Here is a 25,403-nt window from a genome sequence, read left to right on the forward strand (position 1 = left end):
GTTATATACATCCTACTTAAAACACTCCCCCTCCAATCCTTACAGTTTATGGCTCCACAGGAAGCTAATAAAGAGGGTAACAGAATGACAAACCTTTATTACTGCCTTAAGAGAATCTGTCCTCACCTCCTGACCTCAACACATTCCTTTATCTAATCCATAGATGTCCATTGTTTTTCTTCAGAGAACCATTAACTTCTGACATAACCCAGTCTCTTTCATTTCCTATCTCAATTATCAAGGTTTAGCCGATTCCAACACAAGCATACCCATAACATGATGCAGCCAACAGTATGCTTGAAAATATGGAGAGTGGTACTAAGCATTGCATTGTATTTTCCCCAAACATAACACTTTGTAATCAGGACAAAAATGTAATTGCTTTGCCACATGTTTTGCAGTATTACTTTAGTGCCTTGATGCAAACAGGATGCATGTTTTGGAACATTTTTATTCTGCACAGACTTTGTTCTTTTCACTCTGTCAATTTGGCTAGTTTTGTGGAGTAACTACAATGTTGTTGATCCATCCTCAGTTTTCTCCTATCACAGCCATTAAACTCTGCAACTGTTTTAAAGTCACCATTGGCCTCATGGTGAAATCTGAGCGGTTTCCTTCCTCTCTGGCAACCGAGTTAGCAAGGACGCCTGTATCTTTGTAGTGACTGGGTGTATTGATACACCATCCAAAGTGCAATTAATAACTTCACCATGTTCAAAGAGATATTCACTGTCTTTTTTTTATTTTGACCTATCTACCAATAGGTGCCCTTTATATTTATTAGGGATCCCCATTCTTTTTAGGGTCCAAATATAGTAAAGCACTTACATTACCAGTCAAAAGTTTGGACACCTACTCATTCCAGGGTTTTTCTTTCTTTCTTTTTTAACAATTTTCTACATTGTAGAATAACAGTGAAAACATCAACACTATGAAATAACACAGTAAACAAAAAAAAGCGTTATAAAATATAGTTTGATTTGTTTTTGAGATTCTTCAAAGTAGCCACCCTTTGCCTTGATGATTGCCAAGAGTGTGCAAAGCTTTCTCTCAACCAGCTTCATGAGGTAGTGACCTGGAATGCATTTCAATTAGCAGGCGTGCCTTGTAAAGGTAATTTGAGCCAATCAGTTGTGTTTTGGCAAGGTAGGAGGGTATACAGAAGATAGCCCTATTTGTTAAAAGACCAAGTCCATATTATGGCAAGAACAGCTCAAATAAGCAAAGGGAAACGAAAGTCCATCATTACTTTATGATATGAAGGTCAGTCAATCCAGAAAATGTCAAGAACTTTCAGTGTTTCTTCAAGCGCTATGATGAAACTGGCTCTCGTGAGGACTGCCACAGGAAAGGAAGACCCAGAGTTACCTCTGCTGCAGAGTTAACTGCACCTCAGATTGCAGTCCAAATAAATGCTTCAAAGTTCAAGTTGCAGACATCTCAAAATCAACTGTTCATTGGAGACTGTGTGAATCAGGCCTTCATGGTCAAATTGCTGCAAAGAAATCACTACTAAACGACACCAATAAGACGACACTTGCTTGGGCCAAGACACACGAGCAATGGACAGTAGATGGGTGGAAATCTGTCCTTTGGTCTGATGAGTCCAAATTTTAGATTTTTGGTTCCAGCTGCCGGGTCTTGCAGAGTAGCTGATCTCCGCATATGTGCTTCCCACCGTGAAGCATGGAGATGGTGTGATGGTGCTTTGCTGGTGACATGGTCAGTGATTTATTTAGAATTCAAGGCACACTTAACCAGCATGGCTACCATAGCATTCTGCAGTGATACGCCATCGCATCTGGTTTTCGCTTAGTGAGACTATCATTTGTTTTTCAACAGGACAATGACCCATCACACCTCCAGGCTGTGTAAGGGCTATTTGACCAAGAAGGAGAGTGATGGAATGCTGCATCAGATGAGCTGGCCTCCACAATCACTCGACCTCAACCCAATTGAGATGGTTTGGGATGAGTTGGACTGCAGAGCGAAGAACAAGCAGCCAACAAGTACCCAGCATATGTGGGAACTCCTTCAAGACTGTTGGAAAAGCATTCCAGGTGAAGCTGGTTGAGAGAATGCCAAGAGTGTGAAAATCTGTCATCAAGGCAAAGGTTGGCTACTTTGAAGAATCCAAAATATTATTTTCATTTGTTTAACACTTTTTTGGTTACTACATGATTCCATGTGTTATTTCATAGTTTTGATGTCTTCACTATTATTTTATAATGTAGAAAATAGTAAAAATTAAGAAAGACCCTTGAATGAGTATGTGTCCAAACCTTTGACTGGTACTGTGTGTTTAATATACTATCCAGATACAAAAGTGTCTGATCACAGAACATTCCATAGAACTCTAGAAAAATGCCACCATTCCTAATACATTTGTAACTCATTCATAGTAAAAGCTATTAGTATTCTGATTACAGATGATCAAGCCTTGCAAAATAAGGAAGGCTCAATATGCTCCATCTTTGTTAAGGAATTGTGTTAATGGCAGTTTGGGAAGAAAGCGTATAAGACACACTGTTTCTGTTATTGTCTCCCCCCACCCCCAGGTGTCACCTGTTTTCCTCATTAGTCCCTGGGTATTTATTCCTGTGTTCCCTTTTTGTCTGTTGCCAGTTCAAGTCAACCAGCGTGTTTTTCCGTGCTCCTGTTTTTCCCCTTCTCTGTTTTTGCAAGTCCTCCCTGTCACCATGTACCTCCTGGACTCTGACCTTGTTATGATCATTTGCCTGTCCATGACCCTTCTCTTGCCTTCCTTTTGGATTATAATAAATATCAGCGACTCGAACCATCTGCCTCCCATGTCTGCATCTGGGTCTTGCCCTGTGCCCTTATAGTCCCATAGTAATGAAATTGTCGGGATGAGATAGGCAGGTAACGTGACCCTAAAGAACTACCTTCCAGTGCCTGCATTATAACATTGGCTGAATTAGTACTCACACACAACTACTTCATGTTTCTAAATTATTTCTTTATTCAGACGAAGGGCACTGTTATGGGATCCCCCATGGCTCCTAACTTTGCTAATTTGAATGTGGGTTACATGGAGAAACAGTCTATTTTCAATCCTCAAAACTGTTTTCTTGCCTAACATCATTATTTGGAAACGGTATATTGATGATATTTTTGTTTTATGGAGGGGTGATGCAAAACAGCTCCAGGCGTTCCATGCTTTTCTTAACTCCTGTTCTGAGCATCTGAGATGTACTTATGCACTCTGATACATGTCAAATCAGTTTTCTTGATCTTCTGATCTTGTGTGAAGATAATATTCTATACACTGATCTTTACAGGAAACCTACTGATTGTAACAGTTTGTTGAGGGCTGATAGCTGTCACCAACATCCCTTGAAAAACAGTTTGCCCTACAGCCAATTCTGTCGAATCCAAAGAATTTGTAAAAAACAGATTGACAGAAATATGGCTGAGACGCAAATAAAATTCAAGGAGAGGGGTTACAAATATGGTCAGATTAATACTGCCATTGAGAAAATTCTAAACAAAACGAGACATGACCTTTTAAGGTCAGTCCAGCAAAAAGAAGCATCCTTGCGTTCTAACTACCCGCTATTCAAAGTGCTCTGAACAAATTAAGGGAATCGTTCAAACATTGGCACATTCAAGATCCGATGATAGTATTGGTAATGTGTTTTCGAACCTTCCCTTGGTCGTATTCTCGCGGGGCAGAAATCTCAGAGATAAACTGGTAAACTCTGATTTACCACCCCAAGACATCCCTGCACAACGTGTATTTGCGCCCCTACTGGATGGAAACTACAAGTGTAATGGCTGCGCTCAATACAATGGCACTTATAAATGTAGATCTTTCAAACACCCCCAAACAGGGAAACGGATCCCAATCAAAGGTGTTATCACATGCAGGGGCGAAAATCTGATATCAACTTTGGAGGGGACAATTACATGACATTTTCTCAAGAACAATTCCTGAGGGGGACACCAAAAGTAGTGCTGTAACACATAGCCTACATTGTAATATGGTAAATGTATATTGAGGAACCAAAGAAATAAGGTGTTTGCTGTACTCCTAACTACCGGTACCCAAAACTACACAACTAATCACAACAGCAATACCATTGCCTTAAACTGGTGACTGAACTAAGATTTGTTAAAGTTGAGAGTGGGGGTATCCATGGCATTTTCCAATTATGTTCCTATTTTACAAGTCAAAAAAATTGAGAACCTTTCATAATGTTACGAAACAGACTCAACAAACTTACCTGAGACTCCCTGTCTCTGCCAGTCTGTCCCTGCATATCTGTCCCCAACTCTGCTGTCTGTGTGCCATCTGTTGCCTGCTCTGCCTAATGACATCATTGTGAAACATTTCCATTAGAATTTCATTTCTTTCTTATGAACATTTTATCAACTAGTCTTTGAGATATTAGGCTACTAGGGTTCTTACTATGCGTTTTGGTGTATTGAAAAATACTCTGATGTCCGTCTTTTATTTTTCTGCCATTTTTCTACCTGGCTGGTTTACACACACACACAATGTGTAGGTTATTTACAGCAGGAGATGGGCTTCTATATCATCTTCAATCATTCTATTTGGGCTTCGATCTAAAAGGTAGCTAGCAAATGTGAAACGGATTAAAATGACGAGTTGACAGCTGTATGAGTTCACCATTTACACAACATATGCTGCAACCTTTTGTAATTTTAATAGTTTGTTTCATATTGGCTGGCTTCCAACAATAGCTGAATTTGCAAAGCTAGCGAGCACCAATTCAGTTTCAATGGTGTTTGCTATAATCTTTGCTACCCGGGTGAAATAAAATAAATAAAAGTTCCCTTGCGACAATTTAGCTTTTGCAACGAGACCATTAAATATATTTAAGACAATGGTAGAAGAGAGTGTAGTTCTGTTCAGTTTGGACTTCAGTTTATCGCTAACCTTATCACAGGAACTTTGAAGCACTAACTTACATCATCTGCATGCTGATCTTGGAATACATTGACGATAGCAAAGATTCCACCTTTGACGAGGCCACATAAATGGAATAGGTGCTAGCTAGCTTAATAGTTAATATTTGCGCGCTAGCTCTGCATATTCAGCTAGTGTGTGTGTGCGCGATTGACTGGATGAACCTCACGGCAGTTACGTGCAAACTAAGGAACTGGCAGTGGATCAAACCATTGTGAGGCAAAGGGCGGGGGGGTCGCAATCTTTTGAAACTTAAAAACGCGCTATTAAGTGTCTATAATCAGCACAAGTGCTTTCATTGCGTATTATTAATATTATTTAAATTACATAGTTATGTTTCAGTGATATATTGGGGGGGACAAATCATATTTTTCCCAGGATGGTGGGGTCGTGTCCCCCCCCGTCCCCCCCAATATATCACTGAAACATAACTATGTAATTTAAATAATATTAATAATACACTAAGACAGTTATTTATCTTATAACTTGTCCTTGTGGTAAAAATTATGTGGGTAAAACAAAGCGTGAATTAAAAGTACGTATCTCAGAGCATCGCAGCACCATTAGGTGCAAAAACTCGACTTACCCAGTTGCGGCAAACTTTTTGGAAGCAAACCACTCAATTTTGCCTCTACGTTATATTGGCATCGAACATGTCACCCTCCCTAGGAGAGGGGGTGACCTTGATAATTTATTGTTAAAATTAGAGGCTGCTTGGATCTTTAATTTAAAGACCCTTGCTCCCTTCGGTCTTAACGTAGACTTTGATCTGAAGCCGTTCTTGTGATTTTGCTATTGTAAATGTGATTTTGCTATTGTAAATGTTTGTAGGCTTCTGTAGCCAAATTGTATCTATGATCGTACACTATCCATTTGTTTTTTGTATGCTATTTTAATATGAGAATTAACCAATGATATCAGGCCACACCCGGCCATGATTACAGACAACTGTGTGTGTCTTGACTATCTATCTATCTATATATATATATATATATATATAAGCGAGTCACCCTGCAGTGTTTGTCATTATACCCTGATGAAGACAGCTTATCTGTCGAAACAACATTTTTGCATCTGAGCTCCTGGAGTGTGTGGCTCTCCTTTTTTTTTTGGCAGCGTTTCTCAGCCAGTCGAAATCATGAATCAGCTGGCATCATTTTTATGGATATATACAAAGAAACGTAAATTGAAAAAATGTAAAACAAAGTGCACCTAGTTTGCAGTCTTTCCAGCTTCAGTTTGAAGTGATTGTGTTTGTTGTGTTGTTGGCTAGCTCCTCTGAACAACAGAGTCCTGACGAGTGAGCACATTTTCTATGCCAGGTGAAATCGTGCCTCGTTAGCTCATTGTTATGGATGTATCCAAAAAAATGTCACTAGAAAACAGCTTAACATATAAATATATTGATTTTTTAAAAAGTTTTCATGTATAAATTACAATATTTTCTCTAGATGTCCTTTTATTTTCTCTCATTTCAAGAACTACAGACAATTACACTAACTTTGGTAAATTACATGTAGTTTTACAACTCTAAAATAATCTAAATGTGTGTGTTGTGCAAAGTATTTTTATTCTCAGTCCACAGAATAGAACATCCAATCATTGAACCATGATAACGTGAGTTACCAATGATATACACTATTAGTTTCTGGGAAAAATATCCTTGTTTCTATCGCTTCTAGCATATTTATTTTGACTCCATTTCTGAAAGCTCACCCTGCCAGGAACACATATATTTGTTCCCCCACAACGTAGACCCTTTATAACAATCACATATGTATGGATTATGTCTGGATTTAGGACTAGCAGAGCATACCTATAAAGCAAGGGGGACCACAATTGTTCAAGTGTTGCATATACATTTTTTTAGTATCTCGATATTCTGTTATGTTAGAATGTCTAATAAACAACTATATTGTATACATTAATAATATTGTTTTATCAGAAATATATAAATATAATAATAATAATAATAAAGTTTTACCTGCACCTGCATGCCAACGATACAGTTGTGTACTCTATCGTCCACCCTGCTGATCATGCTCTATCTGAAGTACATTATGCTTTCATTATTTGCATAAAATCTTTATTGACCTTAAATTATTATTGAATACGTGTAAAACTAAGTATATGTTTTCTAGAGTGTACAACAATTTTTCTAATGATTGAAGTTGTATTAGTATAGACGTTAAGCTGACTTTCAAAAAACATATTGATGTGTTAGTTAATTAAGATGCCGAATATAAAAAGGGGTTTCTTCTATAGAAATAGGTCAGGCCCCTTGCTATTTTAATAGTACAAAGCAGATCATTCAATCTATGTTCTTACTGGTTCTAGACTATGTTGATAAAATCTATATGAATGCAGCTGCTATCATTAAAACGTTTAGATGCATTTGACCATAGATCATTTTGTTTTATAATGGGTACAGGTTCAGTACACATCCCTGCATTCTCTATTATAAAGTAGGGGGCTCCGTTTTGAGTTCACGTAGGTCAATTTGTTGCTCTCTTTGCCTTTTATACTGTAAACTCCCTCTGTAGCTAACATCTACAATAACCATTAGACGTACGAGTCAGAGTTATCATACACCGTGTCAGGGATTGCTAACTCTGGAAATTCCTTTGGTCTGTACAGAGTTAGGTAAATCAGCTCTTTGTCCCTTACATGTGGTATAATCTCCAAGCTTCTCTAAACATTGTTTTGGTGTCTCTAGGTTAATCTCTAGACTGCTGAATGAGGCCTGTTACAACTTACAAAACCTTTAACTTGTTAGGGATATGGGGGCAGTATTCGGATGTTTGGATGACTGAGGTGCCCAAAGTAAACTACCTGCTACGCAGGCCCAGAAGCTAGGATATGCATATGTGTGGTAGTGTTGGATAGAAAACTCTAAAGTTTCTAAAACTGTTAAAATTTTGTCTGAGTATAACAACTGATTTGGCAGGTGAAAACCCGAGGACACTTTTTTTTACATACGCTTTATTTGGGTCTTTTTCATTTAGCCTGTTGCTTGGGTCCCGCCATTGGAAGCTTGGTGCATGTACAAAGAAAAAGAACACAATTCAGCCATTGATGGATTGTGACGAAAATAATAACATTGCAAGTAGTCATGTTAAGGTTTTATTGACAGTTTTATGGATTTGCATATGACTGTGCATTATATGCCGTAATAGGGCAGAGGATCTGATCACGCCTATTGGTATTCTTGATAAATTATTGATCCAAAAAGACACCTGTTATGGGGTTAATTCCACATCTGTTTGCATTGCTTGGTAGTGTATTAGCATGGTATGCTAAATAAACTGTTGTCTCTGTTTCAGGTTGTGTGGAGGTACACAGGGGTGGTGCCTGAAAATGCTCCAGCCAACGTCAGAGTGATGAAGTGGCTTCCTCAGAATGATTTGCTGGGTTGGTTTAATCTCTAATCAGTTATAGTGTTATATATTTATAATAAACCATCTAGGGCAAGTTACAGAAGGGCACTATTCTCAGTGAACCCAACACACTACTGTTGTTTATGTTGCAAGATAAATACTTAATCTTCTCCTTTATTTTGATGTTAACACCCTCGTGGTGAATGTTCTATGTCCGGTTCTAGGCCACCCCAAGGTCAAGGCCTTCATCACCCACGGAGGAACCCACGGTATTTACGAGGGGATCTGTAATGGCGTTCCCATGGTGATGCTGCCATTGTTTGGTGACCAGGGTGACAACGTACACCGCATGGCAGTGAGGGGAGTAGGGGAGGTGCTCAGTGTGTTCAACGTCACCTCAGACAAACTGGTGGAAGCCCTCAACAAGGTCATCAATGACAAGAGGTCAGACATCATGCTAACATGATACTAGGACGTAATAATGTTACAAGGACATCATGTTAAAGGTAATTCCATGGTAACGGAATTACGCTTTGATTCAGACTTTTTACTTTAAAATGTATGCCAAACGATAACCATTGATTTAAAAGGTTAACAAACCATACAACTCTATGCACAAGGATTACTTTGAACAATTTACACAGAAAATTTCACAAAGGCACATTTACTGGAAGAACTGTTTGGTAACAGAATTACGGTAAAATCTCCCTCTAGTGTGTTCTACACTCTACTGTGATGTCCAAACTTGTAAAACATAGAGGTCCATGATTGGTTCAGATTTTGTCAGGCCAGGGCAGACTGACCAAATTTCAACTACTTTTCAAAGTCCAGTAAGAGCCGGGAGAGGAGACATTAACTGGAGAGAGAGAAGAGAGAGTGCGGGGTTGTCCAGACTGTTTTCACAGTGTTGCTTTAACCATCAGACGACAGAAAGAAAACATTTATGAGCTGAACAAAGTATACCAGTGAAAGGGAGGACAGTAGCAGGAGACACTATGAACTGAACATAACAGTATGGCAGTGGAAGGGAGGACAGTAGCAGGTGACCCAACTGTGGTTTGTGACTATGATTTTGCATGGTAGCCAATTCAATTGAAGTAATTCCGTTAGATTTTTTTCTGTAATTCCGTTAGCGATTTGGGAACAGAATTACGAGTTTTAATCACTTAATTATTCATAAAAAGTTGATACCACTAAAAACACGAACTAATTGGTAAGTCTACCTTTACTTATTACTTCTATGAATTCATTATCCTCCCTCATGAGGTTTTTGGTAACGGAATTAAGGCACAAGGCAATGTTTCTTAAACGTACAGAAGACAAATAATTTCTCAAATGAAATCATCAAATCAAATTTATTTATATAGCCCTTCTTACATCAGCTGATATCAAAGTGCTGTACAGAAACCCAGTCTAAAACCCCAAACAGCAAGCAATGCAGGTGTAGAAAGAAACTCCCTAGAAAGGCCAAAACCTAGGAAGAAACCTAGAGAGGAACCAGGCATCTTCTGGCTGTGCCGGGTGGAGATTATAACAGAACATGGTCAAGATGTTCAAATGTTCATAAATGACCAGCATGGTCAAATAATAGTAATCACAGTGAACAGGTCAGGGTTCAATAGTCGCAGGCAGAACAGTTGAAACTGGAGCAGCAGCACGGCCAGGTGGACTGGGGACAACAAGGAGTCATCATGCCAGGTAGTCCTGAGGCATGGTCCTAGGGCTCAGGTCCTCTGAGAGAGAGAAAGAAAGAGGGAATTAGAGAGAGCATACTTAAATTCACACAGGACACCGGATAAGACAGGAGAAATACTCCAGATATAACAGACTGACCCTAGCCCCCCAACCCACTCATAAGTGTTGATATTGGCAGGGTTCTTTAATTCAACATTGTGTTTTGATGTATTTCTAGTACCTTTTAAGACTTTTTCTGGTAGTTGATGTCTAAGACCCTTTTTCCATCTGTTTGACTAGAAATAAGTGTTTTCTTATTCCTAAGTATTTGGATGGAAAATTGTTGAAAAATGTATATATGCCTTGATAAAAAAAAATGTACGCATAGCTTTCATTTGACATGCTCCTATGAACTTCACATGTTGGTGGTCATGCGTCCTTTTAGATGGAAATGTCTTTATACTGTCAACTCAAGAAGCAGTGCAAACAGTACAGAGACCAAATCCTAACTTGAAATCCACACACATTGAGTTTCAGTACAAATATATGGTCAGCAATCCATTATTGGAGGTGACAGTTGGAGTTCCTCGTTAGAGGAACCCACTTCCTTCACTGGTACAGTATTAGCAGCCATGAGTTGTCTGAGGAGATGGCAAACCTTGATGCATTCCTCATGTTCTCTATCCTTCCTCCTCAGTTACAAGGAGAAGATGCTAAAGCTGTCAACGGTGCATAAGGACCGTCCCATTGAGCCGCTGGACCTAGCCGTGTTCTGGACAGAGTTCGTGATGCGCCACGGAGGAGCCGACCACCTGAGACCCGCTGCTCACGACCTGAACTGGATCCAGTACCACAGTCTGGACGTGTTCGCTCTGCTACTTACTATAGTTCTCACTGTTGTCATGGTCACCGTTAAATGCTGCAAAGTCTGCTTCCGCAAGTGCTGTGGAATGATTTGGACAATGAAGATGAAGAGTGAGTGAATGTCCTTCCTGTGGCTTAGGCTGGGATTCAATCAGAGGCTGGTTGTAGTGCGCTGTCAACAATAATGTGCCTTTTTCAGGCAATGTTTCCGCGTTTGCTGTGATCGCATTCACATTATACGCTGCAGATGTCAGCTCAATCAACTCAAATTACCTTCAAATGTTAAGCGCGCTACAACGCTATGGATTGAATACCAGCCAAGCCTTAAGGCACTAGAGTCCAGTGAAGCTATACTGCCACATCTAGGCCCTGTGTGTATAACAGGGAATATATGCTGTAGGGTACTGTAGTTCGAAGTAAAGGAATGCCAAAAAACTGCTCAGTAAACCCAGTCCTGGGTTTGTATGGTGTGTGAGTGAGAAGGGTTTGTGTGTAGTGGGGGGAGCTTGCTTCATGTTTGATATCTCAGGATAATGTCAAAGTAACTTCATGCATCTGTTATCAATAAGGCCTGAGGCCTGCATCCAGCAAGACATAAGTCCCATTTCTCAGCCACTGTGCCTTTGGAAGAGTATGGCCTAGATGAAATCTGTATTATGGAAGATCAGTGCAATAGCGCGATTGACATTTAAAGGCAATGTTCCTGCATTTGCGGAGACTGCATTCACAGTAAATGTGGCTCAATCGGAAATTTAAATTGCATTATAACGCAGATCTTCCACGATATGGTTGAATCTAGCCATGACTCCAAAACTGTTGGCCTTTCTAGTTCAGCCAGTGTCATGCTGATTCAAGACCCTGTTAAAGGCTCAGTGCAGTCAAATTTGATTTCCCTGTGTTTTATATATATTTACACCGAGTTTACCATAATTTTCACAATATTATTCCAATGTCCTTTTAGTATAAGATCTGTTTAAAAAGACCACCTGAAATGTTATCCTGTTTAGGTGGGATGGAGTTTTGGCCTGCCTGTTGACATCTCCATGCTGCAAATGAGTTAATAGACCAATAAGAAAGTTCCAAACCTATTTTCCAATAACAGCTAGTTTAGTTTTCCGCTCCCCACTCAGACCACTCCTAGACAGTTCCAGCTAAATACTTGCTTGAGAATATTTGTTGTTGTACAGTATTTTGGATCATGTTTGCAGTCACATTGCAAGTGATTATTATTTTTTTTTAATCTACAAATACATTTGAATAAAAAGTTTTGTCCCTTTTCATTGCCGTTAGAGTGAGAGGAAATAACTTTCCAATGAGCACTTGAACGCAGCCAAATAGAGAACTACATTACCCATGAGAGATGAGAAACCGGAAATAACCACAGCTGGCTGTTCGGCGAGTAGGCTATAGTAAATAAAAATTTCATACCACTTTTTGTTACCGTTAGATCTCTGCAGGAGACTTGCTAACTGTACATTTATGTAGTTAATCGACACTTATCCAGTGCGACTTACAGTAGTGAATGCATACATTTTTCATACTGGTGCCACAATCCTGGCGTTGCAAGCACCATGCGCTACCAACTGAGCCACATGACCCTTAAGCAAACCAATAATAGTGTGGAAACAGCCAACAGTTTTGATTGTTAGAAAGTTTATGAATCTATCAGGATACATCAGGAGGATAAAGATGACAACTCCACCCGAGGAGTTTATTAGCTTGACTGACTTCACGAGCTGCGGTAGCGACCAAACTTTCTGATTGATTTTATCAAGTAGTGTAGAGAGTTGTTTACCATTGAAAGAAATTGTCACAGTTTTAGTCAGCTTAAGGGGTGGCTCTCCTGTAAGCACCAATGCAATAGCAGCTGGGTCTGGTCTACTTAGTTCATTGACCGTATATGAACCAGGAAAAAGAGGAAGTGGGATGTCTTGCTTCCTCTTCTGCCATTGATCCTGCCACAAAATACAAAACTGTTACGAAACCTATAACTAGCCTACGGATATTGTTGCACTTGGTTGTCTAGGGGTCCTAGGCCTAGTTACATGGTCTGTAATCTGAATGAATATGTGCATTTATGTGAGAAATCAGTATTTGAGGACTGTTGGATACACATGTGCCCAGGGAGACAGCAATCTTACCTTAGGTCCAGGACCAGCTCTGTCTCTTGACATCTTGTCGGCCAGATCAAGCGGAATATTAGTTCTTCAAAGATGACCAAAATAAATATATATAAACAATGAAACTACAAAAAAGCATAAATAAACTCAAGATCAAAACCAAATGAATGACCTCATGGTCACCAAACAACCCATCAGCCTCACAGCTTCCAAGCTGTGACTGACTGACGATTCACCCTCATTGGCAGCAGCTGATTTGCTTATCATCCAGGCTTAGCATCTCGACAAGGTTTCTGCTGCCCCCTGGGGGAATGGAGTGTGGAAGTGTAACCTGGATAGTCTGTTTGCCTATGTCCTAATTAACCTTCCCCCCCATATAATAACAAAACAAAGAATACACATTTTTATGTTACTCTCATTGAAAGTATTTTCTTGAGAACTACAGATGTATCATAAAGAATGTGAAAATGTAATTGGATGCATTTGCTCTTTTTAAAACCCCCTCACTCGTTGAGGGTGTGGCTTTAATGGACCATATCAAACACTTGTAGTGCTTTAGAAGGCATGTCATACTATAATCATCAATATCCCAGATGTGTATAAACTGTATGACTGTCTCTATCCTCGGCTGAGTTTCAGTGCTAGAGACGGGCTGCTGGTCCACACCAAGACATCAGCTGACTGGTGGTGGGCGGAGCTAGGTCTCTGTTGCTTACTTTCATCTGGTTACCTGCAGCCAGCTGTGAAGGACAGTTACCTGAAACATGGTGAACAAGGTGTGAATGGTTTTGTTTAGAAAGGCTACCGCTTTAGTCAGATTTCATAGTAGATTAGGAGAACTTACTCTGCAGGTTAGGATAATTAATGTAGCAGGTTAAGAGAATTGGGTTAAGGTTAGGAAAAGGGTTAGGGTTAGCTAAAATACACACAAAGAAATATACTTTTTAGATGAATTTGACAAAAGCTGTACCCTTTCTAGCCATGACCAGTTTCAGTTTATGGTGTCTCTCTCTCTTGCTCCAGTTTGAGTCAAATCCAATCAAATGTAATTGTCACATGCGGCAAATACAACTGGTGTAGACTTCACTGTGATAGGCTTGCTTACGATCTCTTCTCAACGATGCAGTTAAAAAATAATAAATAGTAACAGAAGAGGAATAAAATACACAAGGATGGAGCTATATACAGGGAGTACCAGCACCAGATCAATGTGCAGATATATACAGGGAGTACCAGCACCAGATCAATGTGCAGAAGTACAAGGTAGTTGATGTAGATATGTACATGAAGGCAGGGTAAAGTGACTAAGCATCAGGATAGATAATAATAAGAGTAAAATAAAGAACAGAGTACCAGCAGGATATAATTAGTGTAAAACTGTGTGTGTGTGTATTATGTGTGTGTCTGTGTGTGTGGGGGGGGGGGGGGGGGGGGGGGGGGGTCAATGTAGCGTGTGTGAATGAGTGTGTACACTGAGTGTACAAACATTAGGAAGACTGACCAGATGAATCCAGGTGAAAGCTATGATCCCTTATTGATGTCACTTGTTAAATCCACTTCAATCAGTGTTATACCAATAAGATCCTCTCAAATCTCCACAAGTGCATATAGGGTCGTAGGGTTTAGGGGTCGATTTGGAATGGGGCCTCTGTGTGGCTGTACCCAAAGTCAATTTGGAAACACGAATATACTTTATCTCCATATAAACTGTTTATCTGTTTTTATCTGCTGGTAGTTTAGGGGATGAAGCTGTTTTTGCTGAAGATATTATGAATGAAAAGCTCACCGATCATATAAAGACATGGGGGTCTGATGAAGGCCTGATGATTACGACATTATATTACATGATTTCTTTAGAAGAATTCTCTAATAAGTGAGTGGCTATTACATCCATTCTGTCCCCCTACCATCATCCATCATACCTGCTATTTAAAGACCCCTCCTCTGTTTTCTTCGCGCACCACGTGGGCCCAGGTATCCGCCTGCTGTAAGGGCTCTATTCAATCTGTATCACTGAAGCTTTAAATTTAAAGGTCATTTCTGATGGACCGACATATGCAGCGTTTACTGTGAATGTAGTCTCTGCTAACGTGGGAACATTGCCTTTAAATTGTAATCACACTAACGCTGAACTTCCGTGATACGGATTGAATAGAGGCCTAAGTATGTACAACGTTATGTAAGTTATTATTATTATTATTATTGGATCCCAGATAGAGGCTCCAGTGGAGGGGTCATGGTGGGTATGCTTTAAGAGATTGAAGATGATTCAGATGAACCCCCAGACTAACCACAGATTAACATGTTTCTGTCTGAAGACAATGGAACAAAACAAATGAAAATAAGCCTTGTTGTCACGCCCTGACCTGAGAGATCCTTTTTATGTCTCTATTTAGGTTTGGTCAGGGTGTGATTTGGGTGGGCATTCTATGTTGGTTTTTCTATGTCTGGGATTGCTTTGTTTTGGCCGGGTATGGCTCCCAATCAGGAACAGCTGTACATGGTTGTTGCTGATTGGGAGTCATACTTAGGCAGCCTGTTTTTCCTTTGGGTTTTGTGGGTGAATGTTTTCTGTTTAGTTTTGTAACCTAACAGAACTGTTGCTGGTCGTTTTTGGTTTATTTTGTAAGTGTTCATTCGGTCCACTAAAATCTTTCAAGATGAACACATCCTCCGCTGCACCTTGGTCTCATTTTGACGACGGCCGTTATAGATTCACCCACCATAAACGGACCAAGCAGCGTGAGAAGAAGGAGTAGAGGTTTCAGGATTCGTGGACGTGGGCGGAAATACTGGACGGAAAGGGACCATGGAGACAAGCTGGGGAATATCGCCGAACGAAAGAGGAGCTGGAGGCAGCGAAAGCTGAGAGGCGGTGGTATGAGGCAAGGGAGCGCAACAGGCATGAGAGGCAGCCCCAAAAAATGTTTTGGGGGGGCACACGGGGAGTGTGGCAGAGCCAGGATGGAATTCTCGGCCAACTTCCCGTGCTTATCGGGAGCAGCGTAGTACTGGTCAGGCACCATGTTATGCGGTGAAGCGCACGGTGTCTCCAGTACGCGCTCATAGCCCGGAGCGCTACATGCCAGCCCCTCGCAAGTGCCATGCGAGAGTGTGCATCGAGCCAGGGCGGATTGTGCCAGCTCAGCGTGTCTGGTCTCCAGTGTGCCGTTTCAGTCCAAGCTATCCTGCGCCGGCTCTGCGCACTGTGTCTCCGGGGCGCTGGGAGGGCTCAGTTCGTCCTATGCCTGCGCTCCGCCCGTGCCGGGCTAGAGTGGGCATTCAGCCTGGAGTAGGGGTGTCAAGCCTACGCACCAGAACTCCAGTGCTCCCCCACAGCCTGGTCTATCCTGTGCCTCCTCCTCGTACCAGGCCGCCAGTGGGTCTCCCCAGCCTGGTCTATCCTGTGCCTCCTCCTCAGACCAGGCCTCCAGTGGGTCTCCCCAGCCTGGTCTATCCTGTGCCTCCTCCTCGGACCAGGCCTCCAGTGGGTCTTCCCAGCCTGGTCTATCCTGTGCCTCCTCCTCGGACCAGGCCTCCAGTGGGTCTTCCCAGCCTGGTCTATCCTGTGCCTCCTCCTCGGACCAGGCCTCCAGTGGGTCTCCCCAGCCTGGTCTATCCTGTGCCTCCTCCTCGGACCAGGCCTCCAGTGGGTCTCCCCAGCCTGGTGAATCCTGTGCCAGAGCCGTATTCCTGAAAGCCGGATTAGTGATTCAGCAAGATCTGTCAACCAGGAACTTGTACAAACTCCAGCTCCAGAAAGAAAGCTTGAAAGAGAGCCCGATCAGAAACCATAGCAACGAATGCTCTGAAGTAAACCTGCAACCTACTAGGTTAACCTCTATGGGACCGGCGGGACGAATTCGTCCCACCTACGTAACAGCCAGTGTAATCCTGTGGGGCGATTTTTAAAACGTTTGAAATGCTATTACTTCAATTTCTCAAACATATGACTATTTTACAGCTATTTAAAGACAAGACTCTCGTTAATCTAACCACACTGTCCGATTTCAAAAAGGCTTTACAATGAAAGCAAAACATTAGATTATGTCAGCAGAGTACCCAGCCAGAAATAATCAGACACCCATTTTTCAAGCTAGCATATAATGTCAGAAAAACCTAAACCACAGCTAAATGCAGCACTAACCTTTTATGATCTTCATCAGATGACACACCTAGGACATTATGTTATACAATACATGCATGTCTGTTCAATCAAGTTCATATTTATATCAAAAACCAGCTTTTTACAATAGCATGTGACGTTCAGAAAAAGCATACCCCCCGCAAACTTCCGGGGAATTTACTAACAATTTGCTAAATTACTCACGATAAACGTTCACAAAAAGCATAACAATTATTTTAAGAATTATAGATACATTACTCCTCTATGCACTCGATATGTCCGATTTTAAAATAGCTTTTCGGATGAAGCACATTTTGCAATATTCTAAGTACATAGCCCAGCCATCACGGGCTAGCTATTTAGACACCCGGCAAGTTTAGCCTTCACCAAAATCACATTTCCTATAAGAAAAATGGTCTTACCTTTCCTGTTCTTCGTCAGAATGCACTCCCAGGACTTCTACTTCAATAACAAATGTAGGTTTGGTCCCAAATAATCCATCGTTATATCCAAACAGCGGCGTTTTGTTCGTGCGTTCTAGACACTATCAGAATGCTAAATCACGGTCGTGCGCATGGCGCAGAATGTGACAAAAAAATTCTAAATATTCCATTACCGTACTTCGAAGCTTGTCAACCGCTGTTTAAAATACATTTTTATGCAATTTATCTCGTAGAAAAGCGATAATATTCCGACCGGGAATCTGCAATTAGCTAAACAGCCGAAGGAAAATACTCCACGGGGGCGAATCGCGCACGCGCCTAATTCTATTGTCCACTGATGGGACACTTGGAAAAGGGGATTCTGTGTTTCAGCCTGAGGCTGCCTCGTCATCGTTCAGGTTTTTCCCGGGTTCTGAGAGCCTATTGGAGCCCTAGGAATTGTCACGTTACAGCTAAGATCCTGACTCTTCAATAAACAGAAGCAAGAACAACAACACCTTGTCAGACAGGGTACTTCCTGCATGAAACCTTCTCAGGTTTTTGCCTGCCATAGGAGTTCTGTTATACTCACAGACACCATTCAAACAGTTTTAGAAACTTTAGGGTGTTTTCTATCCAAACCTGAACAATAATATGCATATTCTAGCTTCTGAGTTGGTGTAGGAGGCAGTTAAAAATGGGCACATATTTTTTCCAAAATTCTCAATGCTGCCCCCTAGCCCGTAGAGGTTAACTTATCTTAGCCTGTCCTGGTGAATAAATATGGAACCTCTAAGCCAATGAGATACTTGTTCATCATTATGCCCTGTCCCTTCTTGGTTAAATCCACTTGACATCGGAGCCTGCGCTGTTCTTCATGCTTTACAAAGGGAATGTATTTTCTGGACCTCAAATACATCCTTTAGATCTGGGGTTCCCAAACGTTTTCACTCTGGGCTCCCTTTCAAGCTTTGGGGAACATCCCGCACTCCCCTTGCATGCTGCGTCTATTTCTATGGGCACAAGCACTGTTCATGGCACAAACTGTTCACACCCCGCTTGTTGAGAATTTTGCAGGTTTAAAGCTTGTGTCCTGCAATTCTACACATTTTGTCATGGCGTACAAAGACAATTTTGCAGTTTTAAAGCACATTTTCCCATGTCTAATGTGTATTCATGTGATATTTGAGTGACAAAAAAATTACAACAATATCTGTGGGCAAATTCTTTTTTAGCTGACATGGGCTAGTTGATCTGGACATTTCTGACAAGTTATAAATAGCTCTCTAAGGTACGCAATGACTAACATGACAAGAAGATCTGATGATGCACTACCCAATTTTGAAATTGCACCTTGTGGATTCTATTTTTACAACTTTCAAGAGTAAGTTTAAAGCTGGCCTAATTCACGCCGCAGATTTTCCAACATCATTGGTGCTAGAGATGGGACACATCCCCCATTCAAAGACCCTCTGGACCAAACGAAGGAGACTACGTGAATAGAACATCTTTTCACAGCATAAACAATCAGGTACCTATTGAATACTGTAACCTACACTTTCACCAAACCAAATCATTTTCAGAAACAGTCATTCGATTCAATGATCTTCCTCACTTCTTTTGTCTGTGACTCCCTTGGGGTTACAACTAAACATATAACACATTGCTGCCTGTGTTGTCATGAAAAGCACTATGAATTCAGTACATTATTATTCACCCTACATAAGCTATGGAATGGGCCTACCATTACAATTGTGACATAGGCTACTACAACTTACAGTACATATTAAACCAAAGCCTTGACACGTAATATCACCAGTGTTGCAATAAAAGTGCTCTATAAAGTGAAAGCATTATTACTAATCAGGCATATGTGTATGCTAGGCCTATTAGATATTGTAATCGTGCCACTTCACTTGCGCATTTGCTGTGTCTGCAATTTCTTGCCAGGCTCCCTCTCTGGCTTTGGCAGTGTCGTGTAATCAAACTTGTTTGTACGTGAGTAAAATAACTGCTAACGGTGTGTCTTTATGAAGGCACGTTTATTGCTAATTTGACGTTGCCACAAGAGAGAGAGATGCTTTCCTCATGAACACCACATCTCCCCTTTTCAGAGAACAAAGGGTAGACTGCCTTTGTCGCAACAGACCTCAAGGGATTATTCTGCCCTTATGTTGGTAAGTCTGTTCCTGCCTAGTTCTTCTGGAACATGTCAACATAGTAATCAAGATATATTTTCTGTCAACTTTAACCCAAAATGCATCTCTCATTTCTTTTAACACAAATCTACCCCAAAGGTAAGTTAGAACTGTAACAATTTGACAGGTGTTGTTTTGTCTTTTTTTAGCTTTTTTTTAGCTTTGAGCTCAGTCTTTTGTTCTTGTTGCTTTGACTTATAAGTCCAGTCTTTGAGGTTTAACTATTGCTCGCCCAGACCTTGTTCTGGGTGTAGCAGGAATATCCATGATTACTTTTGGTGTTGGTGGTTCTGGCAATGCGGTGTGTCATTATGGGGTATTGTGTGTAGATTGACAAGGGAAAAAAATTATTTAATCAATTTTAGAATAAGTCTGTAACATAACAAAATGTGGAAAAAGTCAAGGGGTCTGAATACTTTCCAAATTCACTGTATTACACTAAGCGTGAAGACACTTGAATCTTCACCTGCGTAGCGTTGTTGTTCTCAGGTCCATTCATAGGGATGAGGTGATGTCTGTTCCAGCGGACAGACCCGTGGGAAACTTCCACCATGTAGGATTGTGGTGCTGCATGTTCCCTCAGCACTGTTCCTGTGACTTTTGAGTCAGTCACACACACCTGTTTTCCAGGTGGGAGTCTGCTGAGATTGCTCTCTGTGACGCTTGTTGAAGCGTTATTGTTCTGCACTCCTTCTCTCCTTTTCATTTGAGCTGACCGTAGCTGTGTTATAGAGTGATGGGTCTAGCAGCGATGGGAGTGTTGGCACTGTGGTATGAAGCTGTCATCCCATCAGCAGTTGCGCTGGGCTGAAGCCATTCTAGAGCAGAGTTGACCGATAGGCCAGCAAAGCAAGGTAAGGGTCAGCTGCTTTCTTGAGGAAGTTCTTCACCGTCTGAACGGTGCGGTCTACCTCTCCGTTGCTTTGCGGGAACTTTGGACTGCTGGTGACATTGCAAAATCCATACTCTGCAGCAGGGGGGTCTTCTGGAGAACGGAAAGGGGTCTTCCGGAAAACTGAGGCCAATTGTCCGTAACCACGACCTCAGGTACCCCATGGCAGGCGAAGATGGACTTCAGATGAACTATGACTTCCGCAGACTTTGTTAGTGACAGGTTTGCGATTTCCACATACCCTGAGAGGTAGGTGGTGATTTTCAGAGTGAACAAGTCTGTTCCCAGTCTTTGACAGGGTCTCTCAGGAAGTTGTGATGGTATGAGTGGGTGTGGATGTCAGCTCCTCCTTCAGCTCTTTGAAGGCTCTGACTTGGTCGGCCCCCCAGTACCAGTGGTTTTTCTTTGAGAGTAGGTCTCTGAGAGGTTTGTCATTTTCTGCTAACTGAGGGGTGAACTTTCCCAGTTGGTTCACCGTTCCTCGAAAACTCTGCAAAACTCGCTGATGTTGGATGGCTTCGCCTTCTCCTTTGCAGCCTCTGTCTTTGCCGGGTCGGGCTATCCTCCTTTGTCCGAGATGTGACCCAGGAACTTCACTTCCTCCTTTGACAGGTCACATTAGTCCATGTTCAGAGTTAAGCCGGCTTTTTCCATCTTCTGAAATGCGGCATGAAGTCTTGTATCATGCTCCTCCTGTGTTTGGCCCAAGACCAACACATCATCCATGTGACAGACCACACCTTCCAGGCCTTCAGTGACCTCTGCCACCATTCTGTTATGGAAGTGTTCAGGTGCTGAAGCGATGCCAAAAGGCAGACGGTTGAAGTAGTAATGTCTGAAAGGTGTGATGAAGGTTGTTAGCTCAACTGACTCCTCGGCTAGCAGGATCTGCGAGAAGCCCGTGTTCGCGTCAAACTCACTGAAGATCTTCGCCCCGGCTAGTGAGCCAAGGGTCTGTTCGACAGTGGAAAGTATGTATTTTTCTCTACACATTGAGACTGGTGAAATTGACACATATCCGCACGTCCCCGTTCTTCTTTAGGACAACCACCATGCCGGCGCACCAGTCCGTGGGCTCCTTTACTCAAGTGACAATCTTGAACCCTTGAACATGCTCTAGCTCTAGCTCTATCTTCACTTGTGGCAGCAATGTCAGAGGAATCCGTTGTGGAGTGAGTAGGGCTCTGCGCCAGGTTTCAGCTTGATGGTATATGGTTGTTCTACTGTGCCAAGACCACGGCACAGCTTAGGATAGCTTTCTTTCAGTGTCTGTAAATCAATGCTGTTGAGTCGAGCAACTAGCTCAAGCTTTGTAATCGCTGGTCTGCCTAGTAAAGCTGTGTGTAGATCTCTGATGACATACACCTCCACCAGTGTCTCCTTTTCTCCCTTTCCTAGATCCACACTTGTGTCACACCGGTCATGTCCCGCGGCGCTCTTCCTGGTTCTAGTAGAGGTTTTGTTTGTTTTTGTAGAGCTGGCTTGCTGGTTCCTGCAAAAATGTGATTGAACACATTGTCTGGAATAACAGTCACATCGGCACCAGTGTCTATTTAGAATTTCACATTTCTAAATGTGATCCCAGACAATGTGTTCATGAGCCATAAACGACATTTCTTCTCGTTTACGGCTCATGATGACATACACACATAATGTCCATTTTTCCCACAGGAGTGACACACTACTTCATTAGCTGTACACTGTGCTCTTGGATGTGCACTTTGACTGCTTTTTGTCATTAGCATTAGCCTTTTCATGGCTAGCTTTCTCACTCTGGAATTTCAGTTTCCACTCGCTGCCTTTCCACCTTGCAGGCAACCTTGCTGCTTTTTAACTTCATCAATTTGCCTTGCCATCTCTAATTAGTTCATTGTGCAAAAGTCCATAGTTGCAATACTCTGCTATGGCATATAAGGCCATAGAAGAAAAGATTCCACTGTTTCATTTTCATGTTAAAGCGTGCTCTCATAGATCACGTTCTTTTTTAAAATAAAGAATGCATGAAATCCGTCTCTTATTTGTCCATACTGTTTTTGCTCGAGTTCATTTAGGTTTAGACCCCTCAAAACGTAATCTGCTTCGTCGCCCATACAGTACGAGAGTATTTATCTGGTTCTCCTCGGTAGATGTGTGAAGATTACTCACATTACGAAAGTGCTCAAACCTCCTAATCCATTTGGTCCATTCTTGAGGTTTAAAAAAATCTAACCGCTCCGGCGGCTGTATGCTAAATGTAACACTTGGACCTGTATGCGCTTGTATCTGTGCCCCTCCTGCTACACCTTGCATGGGTGGTTAGCCTCTTCCAGGCACTGCTCCTGGTGGCTGCTACACTTCTCCCGTGACGTCTTCCATGCTGATTAGCCTCCTCGATTTTCTTCCCCAAACTTTTCAACCCGGTACTGTAAGCTAAACTCTGTTAGCAAATACACTCATTCTAGTCCACTTCTGACACCATGTCATGTAAACAAACTTGTCTGTACGTGAGTAAAATAACTACTAACGGTGTGTCTTTACGAAGGCACATTTATTGCTAACTTGACGTTGCTTCTCATTACAAGCCACACGAGAGAGAGATGCTTTCCTCTTGGACCCCTACATTCCCACAGGCCCTCATTAGCATATGTATTCCTTTTTTTTGGTAAATATTTGAACATATTTGTTGTATATTGTTACAATTGTTTCTTGTTCTAGATCAACCAACCTGCGCTTCCCTTAGCCTAATACAGTGCATTTGGAAAGTATTCAGACCTCTTGACTTTTTACACATTTTAAGGTTACAGCCTTATTCTAAAATGGATTAAATACATTTTTTCATCATCAATCTACACACAATACTCCGTAATGACAAAGCGAAAAGATGTTTTAGAATTTTTTCGCAAATGTATAAAAAATGTAATACTTTATTTACATAAGTTTTAATACCCTTTGCTATGAGATTCGAAATTGAGCTCAGATGCATCCTGTTTCCATTGATCATCCTTAAGATGTTTCTACAACCTGATTGGAGTCTACCTGTGGTAAATTCAATTGATTAGACATGATTTGGAAAGGCACCACCTGTCTATATACAGTGGGGAGAACAAATATTTGATACACTGCCGATTTAGCAGGTTTTCCTACTTACAAAGCATGTAGAGGTCTGTAATTTTTTATCATAGGTACACTTGTGAGAGACTGAATCTAAAACAAAAATCCAGAAAATCACATTGTATGATTTTTAAGTAAATCATTTGCATTTTATTGCATGACATAAGTATTTGATCACCTACCAACCAGTAAGAATTCCGGCTCTCACAGACCTGTTAGTTTTTCTTTAAGAAGTCTTCCTGTTCTCCACTCATTACCTGTATTAACTGCACCTGTTTGAACTCGTCACTTGTCCACACACTCAATCAAACAGACTCCAACCTCTCCACAATGGCCAAGACCAGAGAGCTGTGTAAGGACATCAGGGATAAAATTGTCGACCTACACAAGGCTGGGATGGGCTACAGGACAATAGGCAAGCAGCTTGGTGAGAAGGCAACAACTGTTGGCACAATTATTAGAAAATGGAAGAAGTTCAAGATGACGGTCAATCACCCTCGGTCTGGGGCTCCATGCAAGATCTCACCTCGTGGGGCATCAATGATCATGGGGAAGGTGAGGGATCAGCCCAGAACTACACGGCAGGACCTGGTCAATGACCTGAAGAGAGCTGGGACCACAGTCTCAAAGAAAACCATTAGTAACACACTACGCCGTCATGGATTAAAATCCTGCAGCGCACGCAAGGTCCCCCTGCTCAAGCCAGCGCATGTCCAGGCCCGTCTGAAGTTTGCCAATGACCATCTGGGTGATCCAGAGGAGGAATGGGCGAAGGTCATGTGGTCTGATGAGACAAAAATAGAGCTTTTTGGTCTAAACTCCACTTGCCGTGTTTGGAGGAAGAAGAAGGATGAGTACAACCCCAAGAACACCATCCCAACCGTGAAGCATGGAGGCATTGAAAATGGGTCGTGGCTGGGTCTTCCAGCATGACAACGACCCGAAACACACAGCCAGGGCAACTAAGGAGTGGCTCCGTAAGAAGCATCTCAAGGTCCTGGAGTGGCCTAGCCAGTCTCCAGACCTGAACCCAATAGAAAATCTTTGGAGGGAGCTGAAAGTCCGTATTGCCCAGCGACAGCCCTGAAACCTGAAGGATCTGGAGAAGTTCTGTATGGAGGAGTGGGCCAAAATCCCTGCTGCAGTGTGTGCAAACCTGGTCAAGAACTACAGGAAATGTATGATCTCTGTAATTGCAAACAAAAGTTTCTGTACCAAATATTAAGTTCTGCTTTTCTGATGTATCAAATACTTATGTCATGCAATAAAATGCAAATTATTTACTTAAAAATCATACAATGTGATTTTCTGGATTTTTTAGATTCCGTCTCTCACAGTTTTAGATTCCGTCTCTCACAGTTGAAGTGTACCTATGATAAAAATTACAGACCTCTACATGCTTTGTAAGTAGGAAAACCTGCTAAATCGGCAGTGTATCAAATACTTGTTCTCCCCACTGTAAGGTCCGACAGTTATCAGTGCATGTCAGAGCAAAAACCCAGCCATGAGGTTGAAGGAATTGTCCTTAGAGCTCCGAGAGAGTATTGTGTTGTGGCACAGATCTGGGGAAGGGTACCAAAAAATGTCTGCAACATTGAAGGTCCCCAAGAACACAGTGGCCTCCATTATTCTTAAATGGAAGAAGTTTAGAAGCACCAAGACTCTTCCTAGAGCTGGCAGCCCGGC

General features: G+C 41.7%; 1 protein-coding gene across 5 annotated transcripts in view; it reads left to right on the plus strand.

The window, feature by feature from the left end:
- The window catches only part of LOC115149009 (UDP-glucuronosyltransferase), a 30,306-nt gene extending 18,157 nt beyond the window's left edge, over positions 1-12,149 (plus strand). For 4 of the 5 annotated variants that reach the window (XM_029691447.1, XM_029691449.1, XM_029691450.1 and 1 more), the window contains 3 exons: positions 8,278-8,365; positions 8,556-8,775; positions 10,703-12,149. In XM_029691447.1, coding sequence (XP_029547307.1) covers positions 8,278-8,365; positions 8,556-8,775; positions 10,703-10,988 — 594 coding nt within the window. In that variant the 3' untranslated portion in view covers positions 10,989-12,149. Of the gene's footprint in view, positions 1-8,277; positions 8,366-8,555; positions 8,838-10,702 lie in introns of all 5 variants that reach the window. The other variant, XM_029691448.1, reaches the window with a different exon arrangement.
- The last annotated feature ends 13,254 nt before the right edge of the window (positions 12,150-25,403 follow it).

This window comes from Salmo trutta, chromosome 15, assembly GCF_901001165.1.
Source record: "Salmo trutta chromosome 15, fSalTru1.1, whole genome shotgun sequence".
Lineage (NCBI taxonomy): Eukaryota > Metazoa > Chordata > Actinopteri > Salmoniformes > Salmonidae > Salmo > Salmo trutta.